General features: G+C 43.9%; 1 protein-coding gene across 3 annotated transcripts in view; it reads left to right on the top strand.

The window, feature by feature from the left end:
* The window catches only part of Fur2 (furin-like protease 2), a 226,511-nt gene that overhangs the window by 6,153 nt on the left and 194,291 nt on the right, over positions 1-26,067 (top strand). For all 3 annotated transcript variants that reach the window (XM_066733749.1, XM_066733748.1, XM_066733750.1), the window contains one exon: positions 3,359-3,749. In XM_066733749.1, the coding sequence (XP_066589846.1) occupies positions 3,519-3,749 (231 nt within the window). In that variant the 5' untranslated portion in view covers positions 3,359-3,518. The remainder of the gene's footprint in view (positions 1-3,358; positions 3,750-26,067) is intronic.

Here is a 26,067-nt window from a genome sequence, read left to right as displayed (position 1 = left end):
TTTGCGCGAAATTCGTTGTTCCTCGGTTAAAATGAGTTTTGAGGGTGGAGAAAGGGTAGGATGGGGTCGATGTCGGGGAAGAATAGTGTTCTAAAGGGAGGAGGGGGGGGGGGTCAAAAGAATTTACGTGCTGGCTTTATTTATGTATGGGTAGTTCCAGCCAGAGGGAGCGAGAGAGAGGGTTAAAACGTAATTCCGAAGGCTTCCGACAATTTCATCTCAATTGTGTACAGTCCGAGTTTGTTCGACAAAGTTTTGAGGCAGCACGCAGATGTGTCGGTGGGGTCGAAAAGGGCTTGTTGGAACGGACTCGATGCCTCGTGCAAAGCGACCAAAAGGCAGTTTTGCTGCTGGAGTGCCTCGAATTAGCTCTCCAACTTTCTCGCGAATTCGACGTTATGCCCCGACCGACCACTCGTAACAATCTCGATAATACAAATACTCCTCCCCCTTCCACCCACTTTGAAATTTCAAACTTCCACCCGAAATCCTTTCGATTCCTTGGAATTTTTCTTCGAATAAATTAGCGATTGATCCAATCGATCGGGCTTCGCTCGAGTAGAAATTCTCTGGGATTCCCAAAATTAGGAGGGGGGGGGGGGGGTTGATTTACGAAACCGAACGGTGATAAACGATTTGGAGCAGAAAGACGAGTTTGTTTTGATATCGTCGCAATACTCGATTTGTTTTTCATTGAAACACGTGCGAAGAATGAAAACGGGAAATTAACAAATTATTCACGATTTTGCACGCGTTACAAAATTAACTCGTTTCGAAATCGCGTTTTTTTACACGAACCAATGGCGCAATTCGGCTAGAAAGTTGGTGTCGGGAAGAAATTTAGTGTCGGTAATGATCGGGGTGTAATTTCTTTCCGCGTTTACTCAGGATAAAGTTTGACGAGGCGTGAAATAGGGGGGGGGGGGGGTGTGTTAAAAGTTTGGATACACAATACGTCCGGTTATCTCGTGCCATAATAATAAATTTATGTACGGCAAATGATGTTTGGTAAATTGTACAGTTTTTTTTATACAGCTCGCAATTAAAAAATTATTAAAGCGTGCAGAAATTCCTTATTTATAAATTGTTAATTAGTTCTTGGATCACTTACGCTATTGCTAGCCAATGGGGAAAGGTCGTTCAATTGTTTTACCACTTAAATTTTGCGAATCAAAGAATTTTTAGCTCTTTACATAATTTTGTAATTAATACCTCCGCGAACAAATGATACCAGACTTTTATCTTTAAAATTAATTAGTCTCTTTGAATTAGTACGTTTCACACGAGTTTACTCTTTCGCTTTGTATATTTGTAGAGAGAGAAAGAGAGTGGGAAACTTAAACAAACTCGAATGAGTGTAAGTACCATAAACGTGTTATGAAAAGATGGAGTTAAAAATTAATGGCGGGTAATTTTGCACGGATTAAACGAATGTATACGTCATTATTGCATCTTTAATGGGTTGGGGTGTAATTATGAGGTTAAAACACTGTAAAACAAAAGTGACGCACACGAGGAGAATCAACGAAAGAATTTCTGTCACGCGCCACGTGGCTCCCTGGTGAACCAACGAGTCGTTGCTGTAATTACAAAACCCAACTGTCTTCGCTGGAGAATGCCGAGACGAAGAAGAAGAAGTCGTATAAATCCATTTTTACCTAAGCAAAATTACCAACTGGCATGAATAACACTGGGGGAGGGGGGGGGGGGATGTGCAATATCCAGCGAAATTACAAGCGCAACGATCGAATGAAATAGAAAAAAAGATTTGCACAAGAATATTAATTAAATCATAAAAATATATAGTCAATAAGATAAATCAATATAAAAATCAGAACAGCCAAATGTATAAGTGAGTAAATGCTTAATGACGTTATATATACGCCTGTATCTACTTGCATAAATACTCTACATCGAAACACCACCGTATCTCTCGATTATTAGCACGTTTTTTCAAAAATCTTTGCAAAAACACGCACGTATATATATATATCAATTTAAATATTTCACTCGATCTCCAAATAATCGTTCTCCAATATCAAACCCAGAAGAAGAAGAAGAAGAAGAAGAAGAAGAAAGAATATCAAAGTTTACCTGTTAAACCGCTACATAAAATTGACAGAGCTTAAAACGTGTTATTTCGTTAATTCCTGGACAGAGTTCCCCGTCCGATAGTCGATAATTGCTTTGTGTTAATCACTGGTCGCCGGTCGGTGCGAAATTCAGTTGTATATTAACGTGCCATTTACCATACCAGTTTCCTCCAGTTGCGCGTAATACGGATTTCGTGAGAAAGTTTAACTAATTCGAGCCTGAACATACAAAGCACGATCAGCCTTTCTCTCATTCCACGAGATGTATGCTATATACATGCTATCGACGGTACACTGTTGTTACTAGATTTAGGATTTTCCTTTATTATCCCAACTTTGCTCCAAATCTGTAGACACTTTGCTCCTGGTTTTTCTATCAGAACCCTGCAAATCTCTCCAAAGAACCATCACCCTCCCCCCCTTTATTTTTCGAATCATCAATCTTGGTTCTTTTTTCTCATAAAAATTCCTCGTTAGGATTATCGAATAATTTTCGAGTTATTTAACGCTCGAGTCTCGCGACGTAGCGTGTAGGTGCGTGAAACTTGTCGAGTGAATCTTAAATGGGAGGAGGGGGGGGGGGGGTGGGAGCCAACAGCACGAAGACCCGCATAATCCACAATCGGAATTGGATCATCGCGAACTACCGTCATTCTTCACGGCTGATTCGTATTCTCGTCCAGCCACCTTCCAGTATGATGACTCCCAGTTATTTCACATTGTACACGTGTACGCGTTTTGTAGTGGTGTAGGTATATATAGGTAATGCCGTTAAAGTTGGTTCCCGATTTCGAGAATATATGAGGTAATCGCAGACGCGAATTTACTTCTGGCCCTCTAAACGTCGTCCTCCGCTTTTCGGGGATCCAGAACATATACAGTTGGCTGTCGCGTGCTGGGAATCCTTGAACAGTCCTGGACTGTACTGCAAATTTTCACTTTATCCCTCTCTATAGGTACAGTCTGATGCAACCGATGCTTCCGACAGGAATTTGGTTATTAACATTTTTTTTCTCGTTCGTTACATTGTTCACGATTTGGGTTATCGATGATCGAATCATTTCTTTGATTGCAACGACACAAATTTGCATTTTTCGTGCGTAGATTTAGGACAAACTAAGAAATACGAAAGTGGTTTTATGGGAAATATTTACTGCTGTTTATGGAGTAATCTCTTCTGTAAGATATAAAAATATCCTATTTGTTATTCGCGTAGGATTTACTTTCTCACGAGGTACACTCATAATTATTTGCATGTGTTCCAGATCGGGCCATTCGTCCTCCAAATCACGCAGCACCGTGGAAAGTATCGGATTGCTTCGGCCACGTGGGTCGCGAGAGTGTAAAAGTTGCCGCGAGGTTCGCTGAAAGTTCGTCAGGGTTGTTGGGAAATTTCGATTATTATTTGGGAGGAACAGCGACTGGATGAAGATCGAGTTTTACGGGGGTTACCGAGTCGACGATATGATCCTAAAAGTGAGCTTGGTGTGGTGGCTTCTGTTGATGATTGGTGCTCCGGTTAATTCGGAACCGGAAGCGCGTCCACGAGCGCGACCAGTGCCCATCTACTCGAATCAGTTCGCGATTCATGTACCGGAAGGAGAGGATGCTGCCGCAGATATCGCTGGGAAACACGGATTCGATTTCCACGGACAGGTAAGTCTTTGGAAATTAATATGCGATGATAACAATGAATTAATTTCTTTGTAAGAAAATGAAGAAAAATATAACGTAATTACTCGATGAGTGGCTTAAAAAATCTAAATACTGTAATAGAACTATTGTTTCTTCAACATATATAACGAAGATCATTTTTGAGACATTTTTACAATGAAGGTACCCTTACTGTTCACTAATATCCACAAAAGTCTCTTTTGACAACAAAGTTGCCCTCACGAAGAAATATATAATCAAAAATATAAACAAATATAAACAAATAAAATTTATCTCTTCAAAACATAATTACAAATATATTTTATTACGTCTTGAAGAAACAAAATATATTTGACTGTAATAATTCAAATAATTATCATATACATATTTTTTTTAACAATATTTAACATACATTTTTCTATCATATTACAAAACCATATTTTTCCACTATGTTGGTACCAATCGATTTCCGGTATCAGACCGACAACGAGTTTCGTCCCGAGAGTGATTATATTAAAGTGTTTGACGAACGTTGAGCGTGTAATATTAATAATATAATTCATTTGGAAGGGAGCATAGATCATCCAGAGATATTCCATAGCATTCGTGCGACGATAACGCACCGAGGTTTAATTTCGTATGCATCCGGTGTTCTCCAGGCATGGAACCTCCCGCGATGTCACTGTGTAACACAGTTTCACTCGCAATCATGACCGCCTTTCGTATCTACAACTGTAAATCGACACGGTCACGCGAACCGCGTGTCTTTGTCCCCCCCCCCCCCCCCCTCATCATCCTCATAACTCCACTACGTCCGTCGTGCGCAAGCCATTGTCACCGATCCGCACGCTAAATCCTCGTCCGCGTAATTCCCTCTGCAACACCCAATGTCCGGCTGGTCAGTCTATATACATAGTGGCAAAGTTGGCCTTCCAAAAATTTCCCTGGAATTTATCCAAAGTCCTTCGTTCATTTCTTACGCCTTTGATGGGAATCAGGCAAAGAAGAATAAAAAAAAGACTTCCTGGCCACGGCTGGAAACTTTGTCCATTTAAGTTTTTTTCGACTTTGCCGCCATTCCGGTCTTGCATCCGGAGCTTCCGGACGTTGATAAATGCCGGAGGAAAAAATATCAAGCGTCAGCTCTCCCACAGGAACGGCGGCTTGGATTTCGTATCTCTCCTCCGTTATAATGGTTTCTGCGATTTTTCTTGCAGTGTCAAGCGGCAATATTTTCCGACGACCGGTATTAAAAGTTCATATCGGGATCGGTTGGAGCTTGCGACCCTTTCATCGTGTGTACTATATATATATATATATATATATATATGATGAGGAGGGATGGAGAGAGAAAGGCGTTTATTCTATCCCGCTTCGAAGAGCGAGCGAGCCGGCCATATTGCACATTTGCAAGATTTCACGCTGGCCCACAAAACTTTATCGTCTATTAAAGTCCGTGGCTAACGCGAGATCCCGGCCTTTCACGAGATACCCATCCAAAGAGATATATATATATATATATATAGATGGATAAGTGCACGGGCAGGTTTTATCACGCGTATTCAGCGAGCTCTATTTAAAACTCGTCAACTCTTTAAATCACCTTTAATTATTTTGTAAAATACCGCAACGCCCTTACCCCCCTACTTTTATTCTCATCGCAACCGCTTTGTTCTTCAATATTTTATGTTTATTACCTCGGGGTATTACGCTAGATTTTAGTCCGCTTAAATAATATATATATAATGGGCGGAATAAAAATTGTCCCCCTCGAGTCAATTGAATTTTTATCTCGAGCAATTCGATTACTCTGCTTTCCAATTCGCCGTTGCGACAGCTTTTTTTCTTCTTTGGTTCCGAGACGCACACACACACACACACACACACACGTTCGTTCCGATAATTCCTTCCATTTTTCTCACTTTGTCCCGTTTTTACATCCCCTCCCTTTTTTCCTTCTCTTATACTCGGCATTTTCAGTATTCCCTTTTGGGCCACCATTTTTCTTCTTCCCGCTTTACTAAATTCCCCCCCCCCCCATTCATCCCTTCAAAGCCTCCAGCAGGATCCTCGGATGGAGCAAGTTCGGTGGACTTGGTTAAGTAAAACACGCGTGCCACGCCTGAGAAGAGCGGCTTTGTCACGTCACACACGCGTCGGGAGATAAAAACTTTAGCTGTGGCTGCTGGAAAAATGTGCTGCCGCGAGAGCGTAATAACCGCGCCGTGGAAAAATTGAGAAAACTGGCGTAAAAATGTGCGTGCCACACCACCTATGCCCCCCCCCCCTCCTACCACCCCCCTTTTTTCCCGAACCCCTTCAGTCCCCTATACCTCAGAAGCCAGCAGCTCGATCGATTATTTCGGATCTCCTCATTTTTATTCATCGTTCCACTTTGTTTCGTGTAAAATTGATAAAAAGCGTAATCGATGATCGATTGAAGACGATGGGATAATTTCTCGTCTTTATTTTTAACGCAGAAAATTGATAAAAATTATGGATGATTCCTCGTCTTTTTGTTTCGTACAAGGAATCGTTGAAAATATTCATAAAAAGAAAACAATGATAAATAATATCGAATATATCGAAAAATTGCGCGAATTACTCGAAGCTACTCAATCATCATTCTGCACCGAGTAAACACCTGATCGCGACTGGTAAATACTGAAGAAACCCAAAGATCATTTGGTAAGAAAGCTGAGCAGGAAACAGTACTTTTTGGGTGAATTACCTTCTTCGTTACAACTCGAACGTTCTTTCAACCAAGCATCGGTCTATCCTGAAGCGAGATGCTGGCAAATTATTCGTAAAGGGACGTGGGAATCGGTAGGATTGCCATTGCACCAACGAAATCCTTTCTCCGTGAATGGCCTCGGCGTGGAATGAACTTTTCTGGAGCAAACATATATATATATATATGTATATAGACGAATGTATATGAGTAGTTGAGGCAAGCAACACCCGCATATCGATCCTCTTATACACGGCTGATCGTTCTCTCGCGTAATTATGTCTGTCTAAATCTTTCCCGGAGCCTTCGCTCTACACACACACACACACACACGTATATATATATTCTTTGCATTAGACTTGCGAAACTATTTTAACGGATCTCTAGTTTCTTTGATCCCATTCGTTAGGACGAACAATGAGTAATCATCAAACTTCTGTAGATTCGCTTTACATCCTCATTATAGAAAGATTTTTTCCAAGTTTCTGGAACATCTCATACAGCACCGAGTAACTTAAAGACATTTTTTAGATGTATTTTAGTCAATTCGATGATAAAAGATGCCTGTAAGAGAACTTTTAGTCAAGTGTGTTATATGGGATATCGATGACGTAGATTTAGTCACGTGGTGAAAGTTCCAGACCCTGTGGTGTGATTGATAGAAATTTCGAGAAGGGAAATTACGTGGGAAGGGGAGAGGGTTGGAAAAAGGGTCCAGTGGGTTTTTTCATGCTGGATGCTTCTCCCTGACGCGGATCGATATTTATATCGCGATGGGATCGACGGAGAATTCTTTAACGCGGACGTTTGATTTCTGAAAAAAGGTTGTTTGAATGAAAAATAAGGTGGAAGCTTCGAAGGGAGGGATGGATAATTGAAAAAAGGAATATTTAAATTGAATAGTGGGAAAGATTTCTGGCAGTTGGGTCGGGCTAAATTATCGCGAAGAATTATTCCGGCCGGAGGTGCTTTATGCTTTGCCGAGCTTTCCGAGCTTTGACTTTGTCACGCGGATGGGATGAAAGAGGAGCGGCGCGGACCTTTCGATTCTGCCGGCTTGAAAATATAATAAAACCGGGGAGGGTCCCCTTTTCACGTCCCTTCGCACATTCTGGGCTATGGAATACTTTAAGTACACGAGGCTTTCTTCGTAATTACTTTTCTCTTCTTAATTAATGAAACTCGATTACCACGGGATCTGTAAAAAAAAGAAAATGCTTGAAATTAAATCAACTGAAAATTTCTAAAGCATATCGTCCAAGCGTTACGTTTTTCTGTAGCGGGAAGTTGGAGTTTTTAGGTTTGTAGGCGAGTTATTTTTTTTTTTTTTTTGGTACGTTGTAATAATACTGGGAAGAAAAACTGCATTATATATATATATATATATATATATAGATAAGGAAGAAGGCTAATAACGTCGATGGATGTTAGCGGAAAGCGGTACAGTTCTTCAGGGCCATTCCGGTTACGCGAGCATTCATCGACCGTTCGCGCGAGGAACCGGTATCGAGAGACTGTCAGCAGGAGGAAGCCTGTTTACGCGAGATGTGGAAGGGGGGGGGGGGTAATGGGAGGAATGTACCGTTGGAAGTGGAGACGGATGCGGATACTCGGTACTGGCCAGACTCGGAACGGCCCTCTGGCGTTGTCGATGCAAAACAAAAGCTACGGGGACTTACAGTTTGTTGTGGTCCCAGTACTTTTCTATCCCCTCCTCTTTTACCACCCTCGGCCCGTTATTTCCACTCTCTCTTTCCACAAGACACTGCGTGTGCTCCAGTAACGTAACCAGACCGATAGCCTCCCCAGGGTTTATATAAGTCCCCCGGAAAGTTAGCTACATATATATATAACTCCCCTTCGCCACCGTACAAAAAGAGCTTATCGCGCGCACACCCGAGCTTTTTTCACTTTTCGTTTTCGCGCCAGTTTTCCCTAGCCAAATACGCTCCGGTTATTCGGCTTAGCGGAGCCGCCGACTGCAACAAAAAGTTGATCAGAATTCCAATCGGACCCCGGATGGACTCTTGATTTGATTTTCCTTTGATCCTCCACAAAATGGAAGTTATTCGCTATCCAATTAAATTCATTTTCTCCAATTTTCCTTTTTATCGCCCCCTTTGAACCCCCCCCCCCTCTCGCGTTCTCCGCGTTGTTTTCAATTTCCTCGATTCTGCCGCGTTAAATTGTGGTCCCGCGAGAATTCCATTAGTTTTGATACTTAATAACGCTGATCCTGTTGCCATTATTTTCCATCTCGATGCGTCGTGGTACCAGGCGACGCGCAGTCCTTTGGCCCTCCCGACAAATTCACCGACGCTGGTCGAAAAAAATGCACCCATCCCTCTCATTGGCCGAGCTTCTTCCTTCTTCTGATAAGTTTCGCACGAATTTGCATTCGCCCGCTGCACCTACTACCTTTTTGTTAGCCACTCCAGGGTTTAGCTTTGCTCCACTTCCCATTTTCCACCGCACCCACACACATACATAGCCACACACTATATTTCCGTCTCGCTCCGCAAAGCTGTTTGCTTGGCAAACAAGAATCATTTGAATGCCGGGTCCTTCACCGCGTAGCTCTGAAAATCCTTAAAAATTAAAAGGATTGGAGCAGCTGCGTCGTAAATAACGCAGGCCTCGCTGAAAATTTAATTAATCGCGCTTTGAAGGGCGGATTTTGTCGCGTGGAGGACAGGAAAACTCTCTCCCTCTCTCTCACTCTTTCAATCCTTCTACTGCTTTACCACTGTATATATACTATATATACATTCAACCGTGTCCCGCACATTGCTCGATTATTTATCGTTCAAGCTGATTTCACAAATGGATCGTCGCGCGGTGAAACGGAGACACGGAGTCTCGAGTAAATCGAGTAATTCAAGACTATGAAAGGCCTGGTGGAGGCTTTTTTTCTTCGGGAACGGAGTCTTTATTTCCGAGTCGCTTTCCACAAGCATATATATATATATATATATATATATATATATATAGCTACTACCACGACCTACTAATTAATCATCGAGATTAATTAGCTTTGATATATTGGCCTATCTCGATCATCCAAAGATGACTTCCGGTACACACACACACACACACACACACGTATAATACACGAGTATGGTTGACTAGCTCATAAATCGAAGAGGTTCCATATATATATATATATATATATATATATATAAGCAGAACCGAATGGTATCGTGTGATAAAACGATAGGATGCTTTATCAGGGTAACTTGGAAATTCCGGGGTAGAGACGCGTTTCCCCGGTATCTCGGGAGTCACTCGGCGTGTGTGCATGTGTACGAGTATAATATATATCTATATATTAATCCAGGATGGCCCGGTGGGTAATAAAACTCCGTCCCAGGCGAGTCCGCGGCTGGGAATAGAAATAGATAGCAGTCTCGAAACTGATATAACAAAGGGTGTCTACGGGCAAACTTTATAATCGTGCTTCTTGACGACGACGACGACGACGAGGAGGAGGAGGATGGTGAACGTCAGGTACCTTATATTCCTGCGGGACTCAACGGCTCGTTACGTCACCGCTGTATAAATGAAGAGAGGCTGTAGAAAGAACGAGTAATTCCGCGCGAGAGATTCAATTTGAGAGAATGAAAGGAAAATAGGCCATTTTTTCTTTCGAATTTTTCTGACCCTCTTAAGGGGGGGGGGAGATTCTTAAATAGGAATGAATTTAATTTCGTTGTTCGTTTCTCTGCAAAGAGTAATTTGGTAAATGTAGTTGTAGTTATATACATTTAAGGGGGGAGGGTATAAATGTAAATAAGGATGATGGTGAATATTGTTGAAACTTAATAACGTAGTATATATAATACTATTGCTAATTTCCCGTGGATATTAGAGTTTTTCAGGGTAAGAAGAGTCGGATGGCGTTAAATGGGCAAATTTATCGGAAGCATGCTTCGGAGAGAGTACCCTTGGTGTAGATTTCATTACGTGGCACGGGTCACAGTGGGATTAATAATAAACACGCGTATAAGCCGAGAGAAGCCGTCGTGTAAGCTTCGTGACGCTCTTCTCCCGTGCGTCCTTGAAATTTACGTTGATGACAGTTGTTGCGAGAACACGAGGACAGTTTCCGACACACGACGTGCGCAGCTCTGCTCTCCAACTGGTAGCCGGTACCCGATGGTAGCACTGTACTTGGCCTGAAGGGGAGGGGGGAGGAAGAGGGAAAATAGTCCAAGGGGACCCTCCGGAAACTTTACGACCGGTCCATGCACGTAATATCAGTTTCAGCCACGCTCGCCTCTTAGCTATCTCAAGGATAACTGGTCCGAGCGAAACCTACTCTAAATCCTCCGCTATCTACTTGCTTAAGATTTTAATACACCCAATTTTATAGCGAAATCATTGGCGTCTTTGCTTTTCGCTACTGTCATTTTTTTCCCCGCCTTTTTCTACACTTTTGTAGAGTTCGAGGTACGGGATATATGGCGAGAGGTCAGAGTTCGGTGTTTCGACTCGATGAGGTGGTAGGGATTATAATTTTCAAGGACGTTGGGGATCCCGTCAGGAAGATTAGAAGGAATCCTCTTGGCTTCCGCATTAATCCCGTTGTGACCTAATACGTAATGAAATCCAAACCCGGTATCCACGCTACACCTCTAAGTTCAATGGGATAAGAGATGTGTCGAGGATTACGGTCCCGATGGCTGCTTCTTGGATGTAACAGCTGATTTTCGTTGAATGAAGCGTTATTTCATATGGGTTTTAAGAGTTCTTGGTTCTTCTAAGATTATTTTAAGAAACGCGTTAAAAGTGACGAAGAGCCTCGAGGAAATCGTGGAAAATTTAGTTTTAAAATTGTGGAAAAATTCAGATTGTTTCTAAAATTGTCATGGAACCTATAACCTATACCTCTAAATTCAATAGGATAAAAGATACTTCAAGATTACTCCCTCGATGGCTGCTTCTTGGATGTTCCTGCTGATTCCTACCAAACGGTACGTTATTCCTTACGACTTTTAAGATTTTTTAAGAAACGCATGATGAGAAGCGACGGAGTCTCGAGGAAATCGTGGAAAAATTCCGGCCGTTTTGAAATTTGTCTCGGAGCCTAATAAACTACCCGGTTTATCCGAGTAATCCTTAGTGAAAAGGCTTGCGTGGCGAAAAAAATATTCCACGTTCGAATTATGGTTGTAATATCCCTTTGTGTGGCGGTTCACGGCAGGAACTTGAAGGTGCATTAAAGTAGCTTATTCTCAAAGCTGCTATCGTATCGCCAGTGTTTTCCGAGGAAAATATGTTATTCCTGGAAATATACGGGGGGATTACGGGCGCATTTGCACTACGCTATATTTTCCGGCCGTTCTTATGTTTATTATCCGAATGCAACTGCTCCGACGTGCAAATTAAAGAGCGCTCAGTCAGAGGAAACTTTGTGGAAACCTCAAACGACTATTTGGAAAATTAAAACTCGCGTTTGTAAAGGAAAATTTGCTCCGTGCCCGATATGAGCTAGGGGAGGGTCTGGGTTTTTGCCAGGAAGCCTTGTAAAAATTGTAGCAGACATCGCTGGATTTTTAAGAATCCTCATCAAGGTGGGAATCCCTCTGGTCCGTCGGTCGCCGTTCTGCCGGAGAAGTGGATCTCCTCGCTTCGGCTCCTCGCTGAATCCGTAACGGCAGTTTCTCAGAATGACTTTCACCTTGTTCTTCGAGTAGTAGGTGAGTAGCGGCGCGCGAGAATTCTTACGAATTTCCTCCCGCATTATACGACACGGGAAACTGACTGGAAAAAGACTTCCGATGGCGCGTGAGAAATTCGTCGGTTCTTCCGATGAACAATACCTTCTCTTCCAGCGTTCGAACGAATACATCCAACTTTGTTGTTGCCCCGCCAAACTGGAAAAAGCAGAAGCAAGGCCTCTTCTCCTCTCTTCAGCTTCTTTCCCTTTTTTGCTCGACCAACTATCGATTCCCCACCTTAAACTCGCTCGCTTTTTACCGTCGAAACTCGCCAACTTTTCTACGACACCAAAAATTCCGATTTATCAATTTTATAAATCGATTTTCCCACTCCTCTCTCCTCGACACAAATCTCCCCAAAGTTCTGCAGGACGAAATTGTTTAGAAAGGACGCGCGATTCCTCTACGATTGCGCGTTAGGATCAAAGCAAAGATTAATGGAAGAATCGAGTGAAATTTGTCGAGCTGATAATTTATAAATGGAGATGATGAAATTACGCGAGAACGAAGAGCCTCCGATCGATCCAGTCGAACCATCATGATCATCGACGAAGCAGCAGCTCCACTCGAGCTGAAAATTCAGTAAGCGTCGAGCGTTATGAAGTTTCTTGCGGGTGGATAACTAAAATCCTGCACTTTAAAGTGAAATAGCAGGAGCGACGTATCTCTGGAATGAATGACTCATAAAGAGGGACTATAAAACGTCGCAGCAACCTAATTCATTATTACTGCATCGGTGTTACAACCTGATAAAACAGTCGATTATCTGTAATCGTTCTTTTACGAGTACAGCCCTGGCTACAACTAGTTAATTCATTATGGTTACAGCCTTATCCGGAAGTTGGCTTAACAAACTTTCCTCCATCGCTCCGAGAACCACACCGGATGCATAATTACTCCCACCTTTCAAAAATTACCTTACAGTTGTTTACCTCTTTGCCTCGAAATACCATTCCTTCCATGAATCTCACAATTGTACATATATATAGTGATTCATTTTTTTTCCATTGAGGTAAAACCGAAAGTCCGAACAACCGTTCATGATTGTTTCTTCGCACCATATTATTCCCGAGCTTTTCCCACTCGAGCCTCAAGGAAACGATTCCTCCGACAAACTTATAAACGACAAGTCTCTTCAGCAAAGCAAACTTTCCTACCTCCGCGATTTTCTGTTCTTCTCCCAGTTTGAAAATTCCGCCTTCCTCCCGCCCAACATGTGTGTAATGCCAGGGACGCATCTTTATCGGCTGATAAAAAAAGAACATCTCCGTTTCCCGAAGAGACCAATGTCGAAAGGTAGAAAGTCGTGGAACCAGTTATTGAATTTTATTTTAATACCAACGTTTTGACGAGTGCCGAGGACACGTTTGCCTCACTTATGTATGCCTACACGCTTGTTCGTTTGCATCTGTGTGCGTGTACGCGCCTTCGGGATCTCTCTCTCTCTCTCTCTCCCCTGCATATCAACTTTCTACTTCAGTGCGAGGTAGTAAAAGTTTGTTGATCCAAGTCGCTGCCGGTCACAATTATTGAAACAAAAAGCTGTAGCTTTTTGCATCTTCCCAAAAGAGACTCGATCGATCAAAGAGGCCCTTGATTAATTATTCCAATCAGGCGATGTCTGGAAATCTCGTCATTTTTACCAATCCTCATCATTGTCGTTCGGCTCGACACTCCGTGCCCGAGTGAACCGGTAGATCAGCTTTCCAGACTGTGTCCATATAGTGGTGAGAGGAAAAACCGGAAATCAAGAAAAGCCTGTTTAATCGACCCTGCGCGTCATCGTTACGTGTTGTATGTCGCTTGTAGTCAATTTCCGGATTTCTGCAGCACGCGTAAACACCGATTTTTCTTTGGAAATACTACGTTCTTCGAGTAGTGCGTTTGTTTTGAATAATCTGGCAAGATTAACTTCATTCTTCTGATTGTGAGTCGCTGTAACCTTGAGATTTTGTGTTAATGGCTGACTCGATTAACTATTTCCTCTTGACGAGTTTCTTGGAGTATACCTCAACATCGTCTTACCCTGAAGGGCTCGATCAGTACCAAGGAAAAGAATCGATTCGTATACCAAGCACAGTATCCACGAAAGAAACTAGCAAGGACCTAGTTACGGCGCACATGGTATCAACGAGGAAGAGATATTTCTCGGCAACTTTGGATAAACGACATTCACCAACCCTAATACGGGATCTGGAACCAACGGCCACCATCAGCCATCCTCATCGAGCCCAAGAAACGCCTACGGAAACGATTGATCAGAAAAGAAGACCTTGCAAATATCCAATGGGAAACATTGCAAAATTGATTTACCTTTGGCACTCATCTTCATCCTCCATCCAAATCGCTTCGGGAAATGAGGAACCACTGCGTCCTTTCCCCTACCGCAATTATTGGTATTATGGGAGTACACGACAATTGAATTCTGATTTAACGCCGTTAATCGGCTGTGATTCCCAATTAGTCCGAATTGCTGCAAAAGGTCGAAGCGGCAAGTACGGAACCGTTAGTCGCACAAGAGCCAGCCGCAAGGTGTATATCTCCAAGTGGTGGTAAACACGGCATTTACAGAACGATCGGAACGTTCCCTTGAACTTTCTCTGATAAAGCCGTTTGACTGCCGTTCCGAATATCGGCTTAGCATAGTTGCCAGGCAAGAGTGCCGAGATAAGACCGTGCTGTCCCAGCAAATTCCAAACTATCTCGCAAAAATCACCCCATTTACGATGAAAGAAACGATTGGCCTTAGCATCGCAGAAATATTCACCGTATACGAATTTCTCCGGATCGCAGAGTCATCTATATATATATATATATATATATATATATAAGATTCAATTGGAGAAGACAGAAATAGCTTCAGCTCCGAATTCCAATAACAGGATCTCTTCCGTGGATATAGAAGAGTGGCCTATTCCCGCGTTATACAGCAATTATGATAATTTTACAAGACATTGACGACGAGATACGAAGGTCGTATATTTAATTCTCTTTCGTACATGAGAAGAGGAACAGCGTCTCTGTCTCCACAACTCGGTACGAGGAACCGTAAAGCCGTGAACAAATATCGCTTTTCTCCTCCGGTCGTTTCAACCGGCTTCCATTTTATTCACAGAGAAACGGTCAAAGCAAATTTGTTTAACGAGCTACAATATTAATAACTGCAATGTTGATTATTATGGTATACACGGAACCTCGATTATGTATACTCTGTCGAACGAACCACAAAGATCGTGAAAGGTAATGGCAGTTCGCACAAATCCAATAACTATTACAATATTAATGGACGGGAATGGGGAGAGCGGAACGATGGATGTAGTTTGCCGGAACTGGACCCTAACTTGGAACGAGACAGTTGCTCGATGAGTTTCCCAATGAAAAAGGACAACTATATATGTATATGTAGTTTTCATGGATGTTCTCGTCGTAAAGGATCAACGCTTCAGCAATTTCTGTCGCGTCACCTGCTGCCCTCCTCTTCTTCTATTAATAAACGCGTGTTCCGCCAGAACCAATCTACGTCCGTACAAACCGCACCGTGATTCGAGAACCACCGAAACTCTTCTTCGATACGTACGAGCGTAACCTTTGCGCGATACCACGGATTCTGGGACGTAGGAGGAGAATTAATGGAATAATCCAAAGATTTCAGAAACTGCGAGAAATACACGCGTATGGCTTCTGGGATATCGCGAAAATTCGTGTTCCTCGAGCGTATTAAGCGGATCTTGCCGAGTAATTTTTCTTTTTGCGAGATATCGCTGATGCGTATTGCGAGAATATCGCGGTTTACGGGAATCGACCACGGAGCATCCATATAAAACGAGCTCGAAGCCGTTTCTGGTGGATGTGGATGTTGAAAAGGCGTAGCGCGTAAAGTTTAGCGGGAAAAAGGGTAGGGGGAGGGAGGGGGGGGTGGTAGCAAATTTGCGGAGATACGCGAGCGAGAATGAAAGCGGCGTAGCGCCATTGTAACTTATGGCAGATCAGCGATAAAAGAGGAACGATCGTTCGGAATGGAAAAATTTGTAGGCGCAGGATATTCCCGGGGTGGTTCACTAGCGGCTTTATGGATGCACGGAATAATTTTAATTGAGCTCCCCTGCGTCCTCCTCCTCGTCGTCGTCGTCGTTCTCCTATAGAGAGACGCAGTCGGCAGGGTCCTGAATAATGTAACGCTGAAAATCGCGAAATTTACGAGGATGTCCCGGCTGGCCTCGCGCGCTCTTGTATTTCGAGACATTGTCATTCCGCGCGCTTTCCGGTCACTTTGCATTTTTTATTCCCTCGTGCAATACGCTACCAGCCACATCGATTATTCGCTCGTGAATCGCTCGAAGGATCCTTAAGGTTGTTTCAAGGTTGAGTTAGAATCACTTGAAAAAATCTAAATCGCGGCGCGGTGTCCCGATCCTCGTCCTCCTTCATTTTCTATAGATAACGATGTTTTATCAGCAGTGTTTACGGGAGGGGGCTTCCGTGTAAAGTGTGTGACGTAAGAGGAAAAAGTGGGAGAGTGTCACGGGGTCAGGAGCCATAAAAGATTTTCACACTGACCTCAAGATCTATTACCGTTCGGGGTCGGCCGAGATTTCAGCGAGAAAGACGGAGGAGCGTCCAGTGATATGAGAAAAGAGCGAGACGGTCGTTCCGGACCCTCCTCTCCATTCCGCAAATTTATGCGAGCCTTGGCACCGATTCCTCCGACAGAGATTGCGCTATCGACGTGCTCCACGCTCTTTTCTAGCGCCATCCAAACTTCCCATCTTCTCTGCACGAATTTTCTCTGGCAAAAATTGACCGTGATATCTGGGAATAATTCGCGGACCTAGTCTCTCTTCCTTCCATTTTCGTTCTGCTGATCCCACGGAGTTTGCACCGGGAAGAAACTTGTCGAAGAGACGTTAGGAAGGATCTCTCGAGTTACGGTACGAAAAGGTGGACACAGGGCAGAGTAAAATCGGAAGTAGGCGAATGTCTCGTTGACATTCACGCGGGACAGCTTTATCGTCTCGGAATCATCTCGGCGGATAAACAAATCCCGTGATAACGATAAGATTGCCAGGGGACATCCAAGGCTCCTTATGATTTATTCCCACGACCAGCTCGTAAATCGTCATGTATCGACCCCTGCCCGAGGTTTTCACCCCTGCCAACCACCGTCCTGCGACAATAACCATTCGGACCTTTATTGACAGTCCGAAGGACGTATTTCCCGAAGAAAATCCTATTTAAGAATCCAGGAGGAGAGCAAATTTCGATTTGCGGAAGGGGGAAAAATTGCCGAACGTGGAAGGGAAATAGTTGAGAGCTGTGAAAGAATGCGTACTCATTATTATTATTTTGGTACATAAGTAAATCCCTGGTTGATCCAGCTATCGTAAATCTCTCTGATCGTGTCAGAGGGGTATTAGCAACACAGGTGCGTCGTATTTAGTTGGCGATTTAAAGTCGTCTTCTTGCGAACGTAGCCGTGTATAGCCTGGCAGCAGCATTGGTTGAGAGAGGGAGGGGGGGGGGGTGCTCGAAAGCTATATAGCACGCTGCTATTTATAGCTGCGCGGCTCTTCAGCACGCAATCTTATGACACGGGGCGAATGCAAACGCGAAGTTCGTTAGTAAATGGTTTTCCGGGAACCTCAGGTGCGTTCGCTAATTCTATCTTGCTAAAACGAAGCTTGGCGTATCGTGATGTATCTCGGAAAATTCACCGCTCTGATCCGTTAAACCAGGATGCTGTTCCGTAACGAATGACGGTTTAACGCAAATACCGGGAATCGATTCGGCGCCATTTTACTTGATTCCGAGGGATTCCGATTATCTCGATCGTAGATCCGTCATCGATGATCATCGACGAATCATGGGGAAATCGTCGAGTTCTTGCTGGTTAATGATAATCTAACGAGAGGGAGAGAGGGGGGGTACCAGAGGTTTGTACGATCACTTTCATTAGTTTCACTCGAAAGACCAGCGACGTACGTACGTGTGTGCGTACGTACTAGTAACGGTGATTTAATTGCTGTCCATGTTACCAGCTCGTCCTTGATTTTCCAAGGTGATCATACTGGATTGGCGTTTCTATTGCTCCACATCGATTCCGAGAAAACACTGATAGCTCACAGCGCACCGTAGATCTATTTTTTTACCGCGCAATTATTCTCATCCGTTTAAATGTCAGCGCTGATTTTCTTCTTTACCATCGCTCTAACCGTCATAGCTCCGAGATAATCAACCTACATATAAGCGAATGGCTCCCCGCGATTGGCCAATGTTTATGCGTGTACACCAGTGGTGCGTGTCGATCATTTCAATAAAATCCAACAGCTGACCATTTATCGAATATAGCCATTGCAAAACCAACCAAGAAATACATATATATATATATAGTTGCTCCGCGAAAGTCTCTTGAAATAAGGCTCCTTGCACGCGTTTCTAGTCAATTTATTAATTTTTCGACAGATTTTAGACAAATATAGTTGCTCCGCGAAAGTCTCTTGAAATAACGCTCCTATACACGTCTCTCGTAACTTTACTAATTTTCCGACAGATTTTAGATTAGTTTTAGATCCGGGCCCAAAATTCCCATCGAGCGCATCGATCGACCATCCCGAGGGTGGAGCATAGGAATCGTTCGAAGAATTTCGCGAATTTTTGGTCCGGTCGTCGATTTTTACGAGGCACTTGGCCAAAACTATCACGCAAATCGGTATAGCCGTGTTTTCCGTTGAGTCACGTGACGCGTGGCGATACACGGCTCCGAATAAAGCCAGGCTAATGTCACCGACCCCTTTCCCTTCCCTCGACATTCAAACCCCATCCCCTCCCTTTTTCCCACGTTAATCGGATTTGTATACTATCGGATTTTCACCGGAGAATCCGGATTCGCAAATGTTTGGCACACAGGTGCGATATCGCCCATTATATTTATCGCGAACAAGATTTTCCTCAGCCATTCTTAATTTCCCGAGTTTATTTACGTCCATCGTTGCACGACCTTGTTGACTCTCGTAGGACATTGGAATTTACACACGAGCCGTGTATACATTTTTCTCATCGTTGGGCAGATTCAAAAGATAACCAAACCACGTGACCCTACAGCGTCTCGATGCGCGATTAGTTTAATGGCTCAAGCGTCTAATTTTCCCGAGAGGAAATGAAAAGTGGTTTCTTACCCCTCTTTCTATCTCTCTCTCTCTCTCTCTCTCTCTCTCTCTAATTCGTTATTGCGAGATCCCGAAGGCGGGCAATTAGCTTTGACGTTTCAAATCCTTCCAGGCCTCCTCTCCTTTTTTTCTCCTCTGCACAACTTCTCATTGTACGTCTTTGCACGCGTTACATCCCTCCTCCTCCTCCTCCCACTTGTTCATCTTTTTCGCTCGCATCCTTTCTCTCTCGCACATCGAGTAAGAGAATTTCCACCCCCCCCCCCGGTAACTACATTCCCCTCAGACGGACGATATCTTTACATTTCGTTTGTCATTCTCGTCAGGCACTTTGACGCTGAGGAAAGGGGAAGGGGGAGGGTGGTGTGATGGAAAGAGGTAGTTCCGCCACGTAGAAATTGCGCGTCCTGGATTTTTCTTCAAGAGATGCTACCCCCATCCCTTTCTTTCATGAGCTTTTTCTTTTAGCTCCTGCTCGGTTTTTTCTAGCCTTGCATCTCCCACCCCCACCTCTCTCCTCCTCCCGGTAGTTTGCCTGTGTTTTCTTTCATTTTTCCATTTTCCTATCTCCTCGTGATCTCCCCTTCCCCCCACCTTGTTCTTTCACACCTCCCGCGTTAGCTGGACTTTTTGCCAGCTGTCCCAACTCGTCAAGACGAGTCTCGCTCTGTTTTCCTCGAGACGAACACGGGCGGTCTGGGTAAAAAGCGAGAAATTCCTTATCGACGGTAATTGGTATGTGCTTAGGCGAATCCGATGCGACGGCGCAGCTGGAAGTGGTGCGCAAACAAAGAAATTGAAACTGGAACGAGGCTGCCTCTGAGTCTCGCCTTTTTCCACGGCAGCTACGAGCTCGTTGATCGACCGAGCGATATGTCACTCAAGGCGAATATAATTCAACCAATTCGCATAATTACACGCTCGTTGCTTCGTTAATTTCCACCTTAAATCTCTTCGTCTCTTATATATATATATATATATATGCAAACGCATGAACCAGGCGAATATTAAATTTTCCACGCGTCAGTCTCTTCATCCTTTTTCCTGATAAACGGAGAGTACATCCTGACGAAGTATAAACGAGAAATTGATTCGCCTAACGCGATAATTAATTTATCCGTTTATAAATCCGAGTGATGAACGCGTGTATATTCGAAATTCATTTTTCCACATTTCAAATATTTCCAGCCGACTGCAAATATTTGCTTTACCGCCGCTCTTTTTACCGTTTACGTCTCTTTTGCTTTTAATCGATATGTAACGTCCGGTGAAACGTAAGTTCTTTTCAAACACCATGGAAAAATCAATTTTTTACTTTTTCGCTACTCATTCCTATATAGCTTTTTTCTCTCGGATTTCAAAACTGGAACCGTAAAAAGTATTTTTTTTATTGCCAATGCCAAACGGCTGTATATAGCTGGTACGCGGAGCGAATAAAATGGAATGGATCGAGGTGCTTGTACGGAGGTTTTTTTGTCGATGTGAAGCATTTGATGGAATAGGGAATTGGGCCTTTCAGGGATTAATAAACGATCGAGTCGAGACTGGGAGCGATCGTAAAGATAACGCGCGTTTTAGAAGAAGGAGGAGGACGAGTCTCGATACTTTTGGTATGCTGCAAGTTTAAAGGCGAGCTGGGACGTAGTTGCGAGAGCACGCAACACAAATAGATAGAAGAACACCGTAGGATTCTGAGTCAACCGAGTGCAGCAACTGCAACTTGCATTCCCACCGTCGACTACGACGAGGACGAGGACGAAGTGGGTCCAGCTGCCGCCGTTCCTTCCAGCAATGTTGCCCAAGGTCTTAGGTACATGTGTACTTGGCCTTCCAAACAATGCCACCATTTACTTAGTGTCGACTCTCTCCCTCTCCCTCCGCTATCCAACAACGATATATTTTCACGAAATGGAGATACAACTACGATATCTTGTGTGCGGAAAAAACCTTGATATTAAGCAATTTTTTATGCTGAATATTATCGAGGAGTCTTTGAAGCTTGATTAAGAGAGGATACGAGGGAGCTGATTTGGTTTTTTTTCTAGAAAGCTTTGGATCGGACCAGGTACGTTTAGATGTTAGTCGATCGAGGCGTTAAATTCGTCGAGATTTGATAAGCAAGGGTTAAAGGGTGCGAGATGATTGGTTGATGTACTTGTGCCTAGTGGTCCACAAGCATCTCCTTGGTTTGATGGTGATCACTAAAGCCTTCATTACGAAGTCTACGATGAAGCAGTCGACTCTCCTTGTCTCTCCATTATCCAACAATGATGTGTTTTCATGAAATGGAGATACAACTATGATATCTTGTCTTACAGAAAATTATATTCATCGCGTAATTTTGTATATTGAATTTTATCAAGAAATCCTTGAAGCTCTATTAAGAGGGTTGATTTGGTTTCTTGATAGAAAGCTTTACATGGGACCACGTATGTGAAGACGTTAGTCGATCGAGGCGTTAAATTCGTCGAGATTTGATAAGCAAGGGTGAAAGGGTGCGAGAGGACCGGGGTTGATGTACCTGTGCCTGTTGGTCCACAGGCATCTCCTTGGGTTTTGATGGTGATCACTAAAGCCTTGATTACCGAGTCTACGACGAAGCAGTTACGCCAGTTACCCATGTGCTTAAGTACGAGGGTACACATTAGCAAACTTCTCCAGCATCCTCGACCCCTTGGCTATCCCCACCTTACCCCTTTCTCTGTCGTGGTCGCCCTCGACGACGACCAAGACGACGACATTCGCGTTTAGCCTCCGGTGAAACGGTCCAATTTAACTTGGCGACCGTTGCTTCAATGCGCACCTTTGATGTTGCTGCTACTACCCCCTTCAACCCCAAATGGTCCAAGCACCAAACATTTAACCCCTAAACATACAGACGCATCTTCCACTCGCAAAACTGACCACCCCCCCCCCCCCCCTCCCTTACCTTTCTCTGCACTACTGGATTTATCAATATTATTCCACTCAGTCTCTCTTTCTATATATATATATATATATATAAATACGTGGCAAGGCGACCTAATTCAAGAAGAATTTTCGTCAAATTTCTCAGCGGTTCTGACGCTGCTGATTAATGATACAAAACCTCCGAGAGACTGGAGTATCTCAAGTATAGTTTCTATTTTTTAATTTATCCGAAAAATTCCAAATGTAATTATATCGCTATTATTAATTCCATGCTCGAACTTTAAAGTCCAATAAGAAAGCTTTTAATATAGATGGTCAATTATCGCCACAAGGGGGAAATTGCGAAAGAATCGTACGAGAAAACTCGTTTGGAATACGTAAGTGAATTGTGATCGATGAATCGATAATTGGTTTTGTGTTATTACCGTACCATACAACGATTAATTATTTAACGAGAATTATATAGATAGAAGTTTAGAAGGTGGATAATGAATGCGCGTCGCAAGGAGAATTCTCAAGTACATCGAGCGGATTTGATTTGCATTCCGCGAGTGTTTGGTAATTTGTAAGCAAAATTGGCCGCAGCAGTCCGAAGGCAGCTGCTCTCGCAGCTAGAAAAAGCCTCGTGCACGGTTAGTCGGTAAAAAGGTTTGTTTGGGAAGCTGAGTCGCTTTTTGCGAGAACCGGTGCTGCTGCTTCGAGGCTGCGACGCACTTGCAGCATCTGCACACAGAAACACACCACGCCGAGCGAGAAACACTGCCAATGGGAGGGAACGAAAAATACAAGTGGACGGTAAACACCCACGCGATTTATCTGGTTACATTTGCAGCATCTGCGCGCGCTGGAGCACAAGTGCGCCATCAGGAATACTCCGAGGAGTGACGCAAGCGTCCAACCGGACACCCACGAAGAAAAAAGATTTCGAAGGAGAAAAAGCTGCACTACGCTTAATCTGACGGAGTTGGATGAACCCAGAAGAATGTCCAAATATAACAGAGACTCGGAGGAAGAGTCTGGAACGATATTCCAAGGATCTTGCGATCATCGACAAACGGTAAATGAAGAAGACTCGAGTGTTACTGGGTAAAATAGCTCAAGGCGTGCCTCGAAAGGAACGTGTGGCTTAGAAGGGAAAAGAGGATGAGCTGCTGTAAGGAACTGGGTTGCTAAACAGAGAGTGCGAGGGAGAAAGAGAAAAAAGAGTCAAAGTTGGACTCTGCAAAAGGGGCTGAAGGAGTCTTAAGGCGGTAGCTGATAGTAAACAGTAAGATACGTGGATGCTGAACCTTTGTACGAACGTTACGAGGGAAATGGTGAGTCTGGAAAAATAAAAGATGAAGATGGACGTAGATCGATCAAAGGAAGCGTTGATATTGGACTAAGAATTCTCATCGATGACTAATAAGGACAGCGAGGATGACGCTGACTCATTGGACAATCGATAAATCGTTTAAGAAAAAGAAAAAAAAAGAACTTGAAGCTCGGTTGCATTGGCCATGCTTGGTTGTGCGAGATGCACTTCCGGCCCACGTCCATTCTAATCCTGGCAAACTTCTCGATTCCACTTTCGTCGGTCCAATAATCCTTCGCTTTCAGCCAGTCGCGGTCGATCTAAGCTCGATTGCGCCAACCAGAAGAGACTCTCCACGAGTTCTTTCTGGTCTCTTTCTCTGCTGCTCTCTCTCTCTCTCTCTCTCTCTATATATATATATATATATATATACACACTCTCTCCAGTCGATTCGCGATTTTAATTGCAATGCTCGTTGAAGCGCGGAGCTTGATTGTTTCGACTCTATCGAAGGAGAGAGAGAGAGAGAGAGAGAGAGAGAGAGAGGTGGTTATTCTTAGGAATAGCGGGACCAAAGACTTCCGGTAGCGGTGTGATTAAATCCAAACGTACTAGGTGGAGGATCTTTTGCAGTCGATACGGGAATTTTGCTTTTGGGTGGAAAGAGGCATAGTAGAGGGGAAGGAGGGGGCAGAAGCAGCAGCTGTCTACGGCAGAATGTACTGGGAACGACGGGAGGTTCTCGCATAAAATCTTGCCTGTCTAGCGCAGCCAAAGGCAGTTACAGCACCGCCATCCGCGCGTACTTTGCCGTCGTCGGATTTACAGTTTCCCCCGTTAGAGCTTCCCATTCTCTCCCACCCTCTTCTACTCTCTTACCACCCCTAAGTAGACGAAGACTTGGCACGAGTTTGGCGAGTTCTTAAAGGCAAGCCACTGTTGCCTCCTCCCTTCCCCTCTAGGCTTCTTCAGAAGAGGGAGAAGAGGTGGAGAACGAGTCGTCGAAACTTGTGTAAAAGTACCAGCGTTATACTTGTCTCTCCGGCACTCGTGTAGGAATGACGTCATCGGTGCACCGTCCCACCAAAGTCACCTTCTTCTTCGGGACAACCGAAAGATGGGAGGAAAAAAATAATGGAGGAAAAGGCCGAAGGATGCAGCCTGAAAAATTTCTTTGCACGACATCCTACTTGTTTTTATCGCGTGGAGCAACCCGAGTGCACCGTGTCGCGATCAGTCGAGCTCGATCCTCCGGACACTTTATTTTCGGAGAGTGGATTGCTGTTGTGTTCCGCTACGGGAATAAAGTTCCTTTTTAAGTACCGTATTGTCAATAGAAATATCAGGGATAGAACAGGCAGCTACGGGACGTCGGATAGCGTAATGGACGATAAATCAAATTTCTCGGGGCGCAAATGTGGGTGAATTTTCAAGCTCGGGGTATTTTGTATGATGCAAATAACGGCGGCATTTTTCATCCAACGCGACAGGTTTCGAAGAAACGAGTTTGCAAAGTGCCAAAAGGTCGCTGCCGTGGAAAAAGATTCCCTTGTACGAGAACTGACTTCCCCTCCCTCTATACCTACCCGTATTTTTGATTCTTTCTTATTCCTCTCGCTCCCTCTCCCTCGATACGCCATCTTAATTCTTCAACCCCGTCACTTTGCCGAAAATTCCAACAGCCCTATCGCACAGCTCTTCCGTATTTTTCCTCCAAGGTCATCCTTCCACTTCCGCTTCTCATATCCGAACGGACTGCGTAAGAACCGTTAAGTTTTTCTATCTTCCTTCCAGACTACTTTGAATTTTCCCGTATATCCTTCCTATTTCTCCCTTTCTTTCTCTCTCTTTTTTCCCGGTTTGCCACTTTCTTTCATTTTGATATCGCGAAGTGCTCCGAGGCCCCTCGGAGAATCCCGCAGCAGGTGCGGCGTTCTTATGCAAATGGAGCGTCTGCTCTTCACTTTTCCAGCTACAAAAGAAAACCGCGGCGTATCCCACACACGTGTCGTGGACTCCCCCCCCCCCCCCAGCTCGTTTTCCTTCACTGTCGCGTCTAGCGCGCATCTCTTTGACAAGCGAGAATTTTCCGAAAATTTCATGGACGCGCATATATTTCTCACTTCACCAGCCATGAAACACCCTGCTTTTACGCGTTCGCCACCCTCGTAAAACCATTCGTTGTGTCCTTGCACCCTCCTCCCCCCACCCTAACACCATCCCAACACATTTATGATTCGACGAACACGAGCCTCGAATTACCGTCCAAATGATTAGTCTGATAAAACGAGCCTGGCTGTGTTAATGGCATAATTCCACTTTTCTCCCTTTTTCGTTCATTTTAATGGATTCTCGTCATCATCGGTCGACGAGCTTAATTATTGACGAACGAATCCCTCGGTTCGATAAAACTTTTAAGATGTCGCAAAGTATGGACGGGGGAAAAATTGACAGTTTAATTAAGAAGCTATGGAAAGTTGGCTGATTGAAAAATGCGCCAGCT

The sequence above is a fragment of the Prorops nasuta genome, unplaced genomic scaffold, assembly GCF_024137725.1.
Source record: "Prorops nasuta isolate Cenicafe-Biocafe unplaced genomic scaffold, Cenicafe_Pnas_1.2 PNAS00011, whole genome shotgun sequence".
Lineage (NCBI taxonomy): Eukaryota > Metazoa > Arthropoda > Insecta > Hymenoptera > Bethylidae > Prorops > Prorops nasuta.
This window is presented reverse-complemented; position numbering and strand designations above follow the sequence as displayed.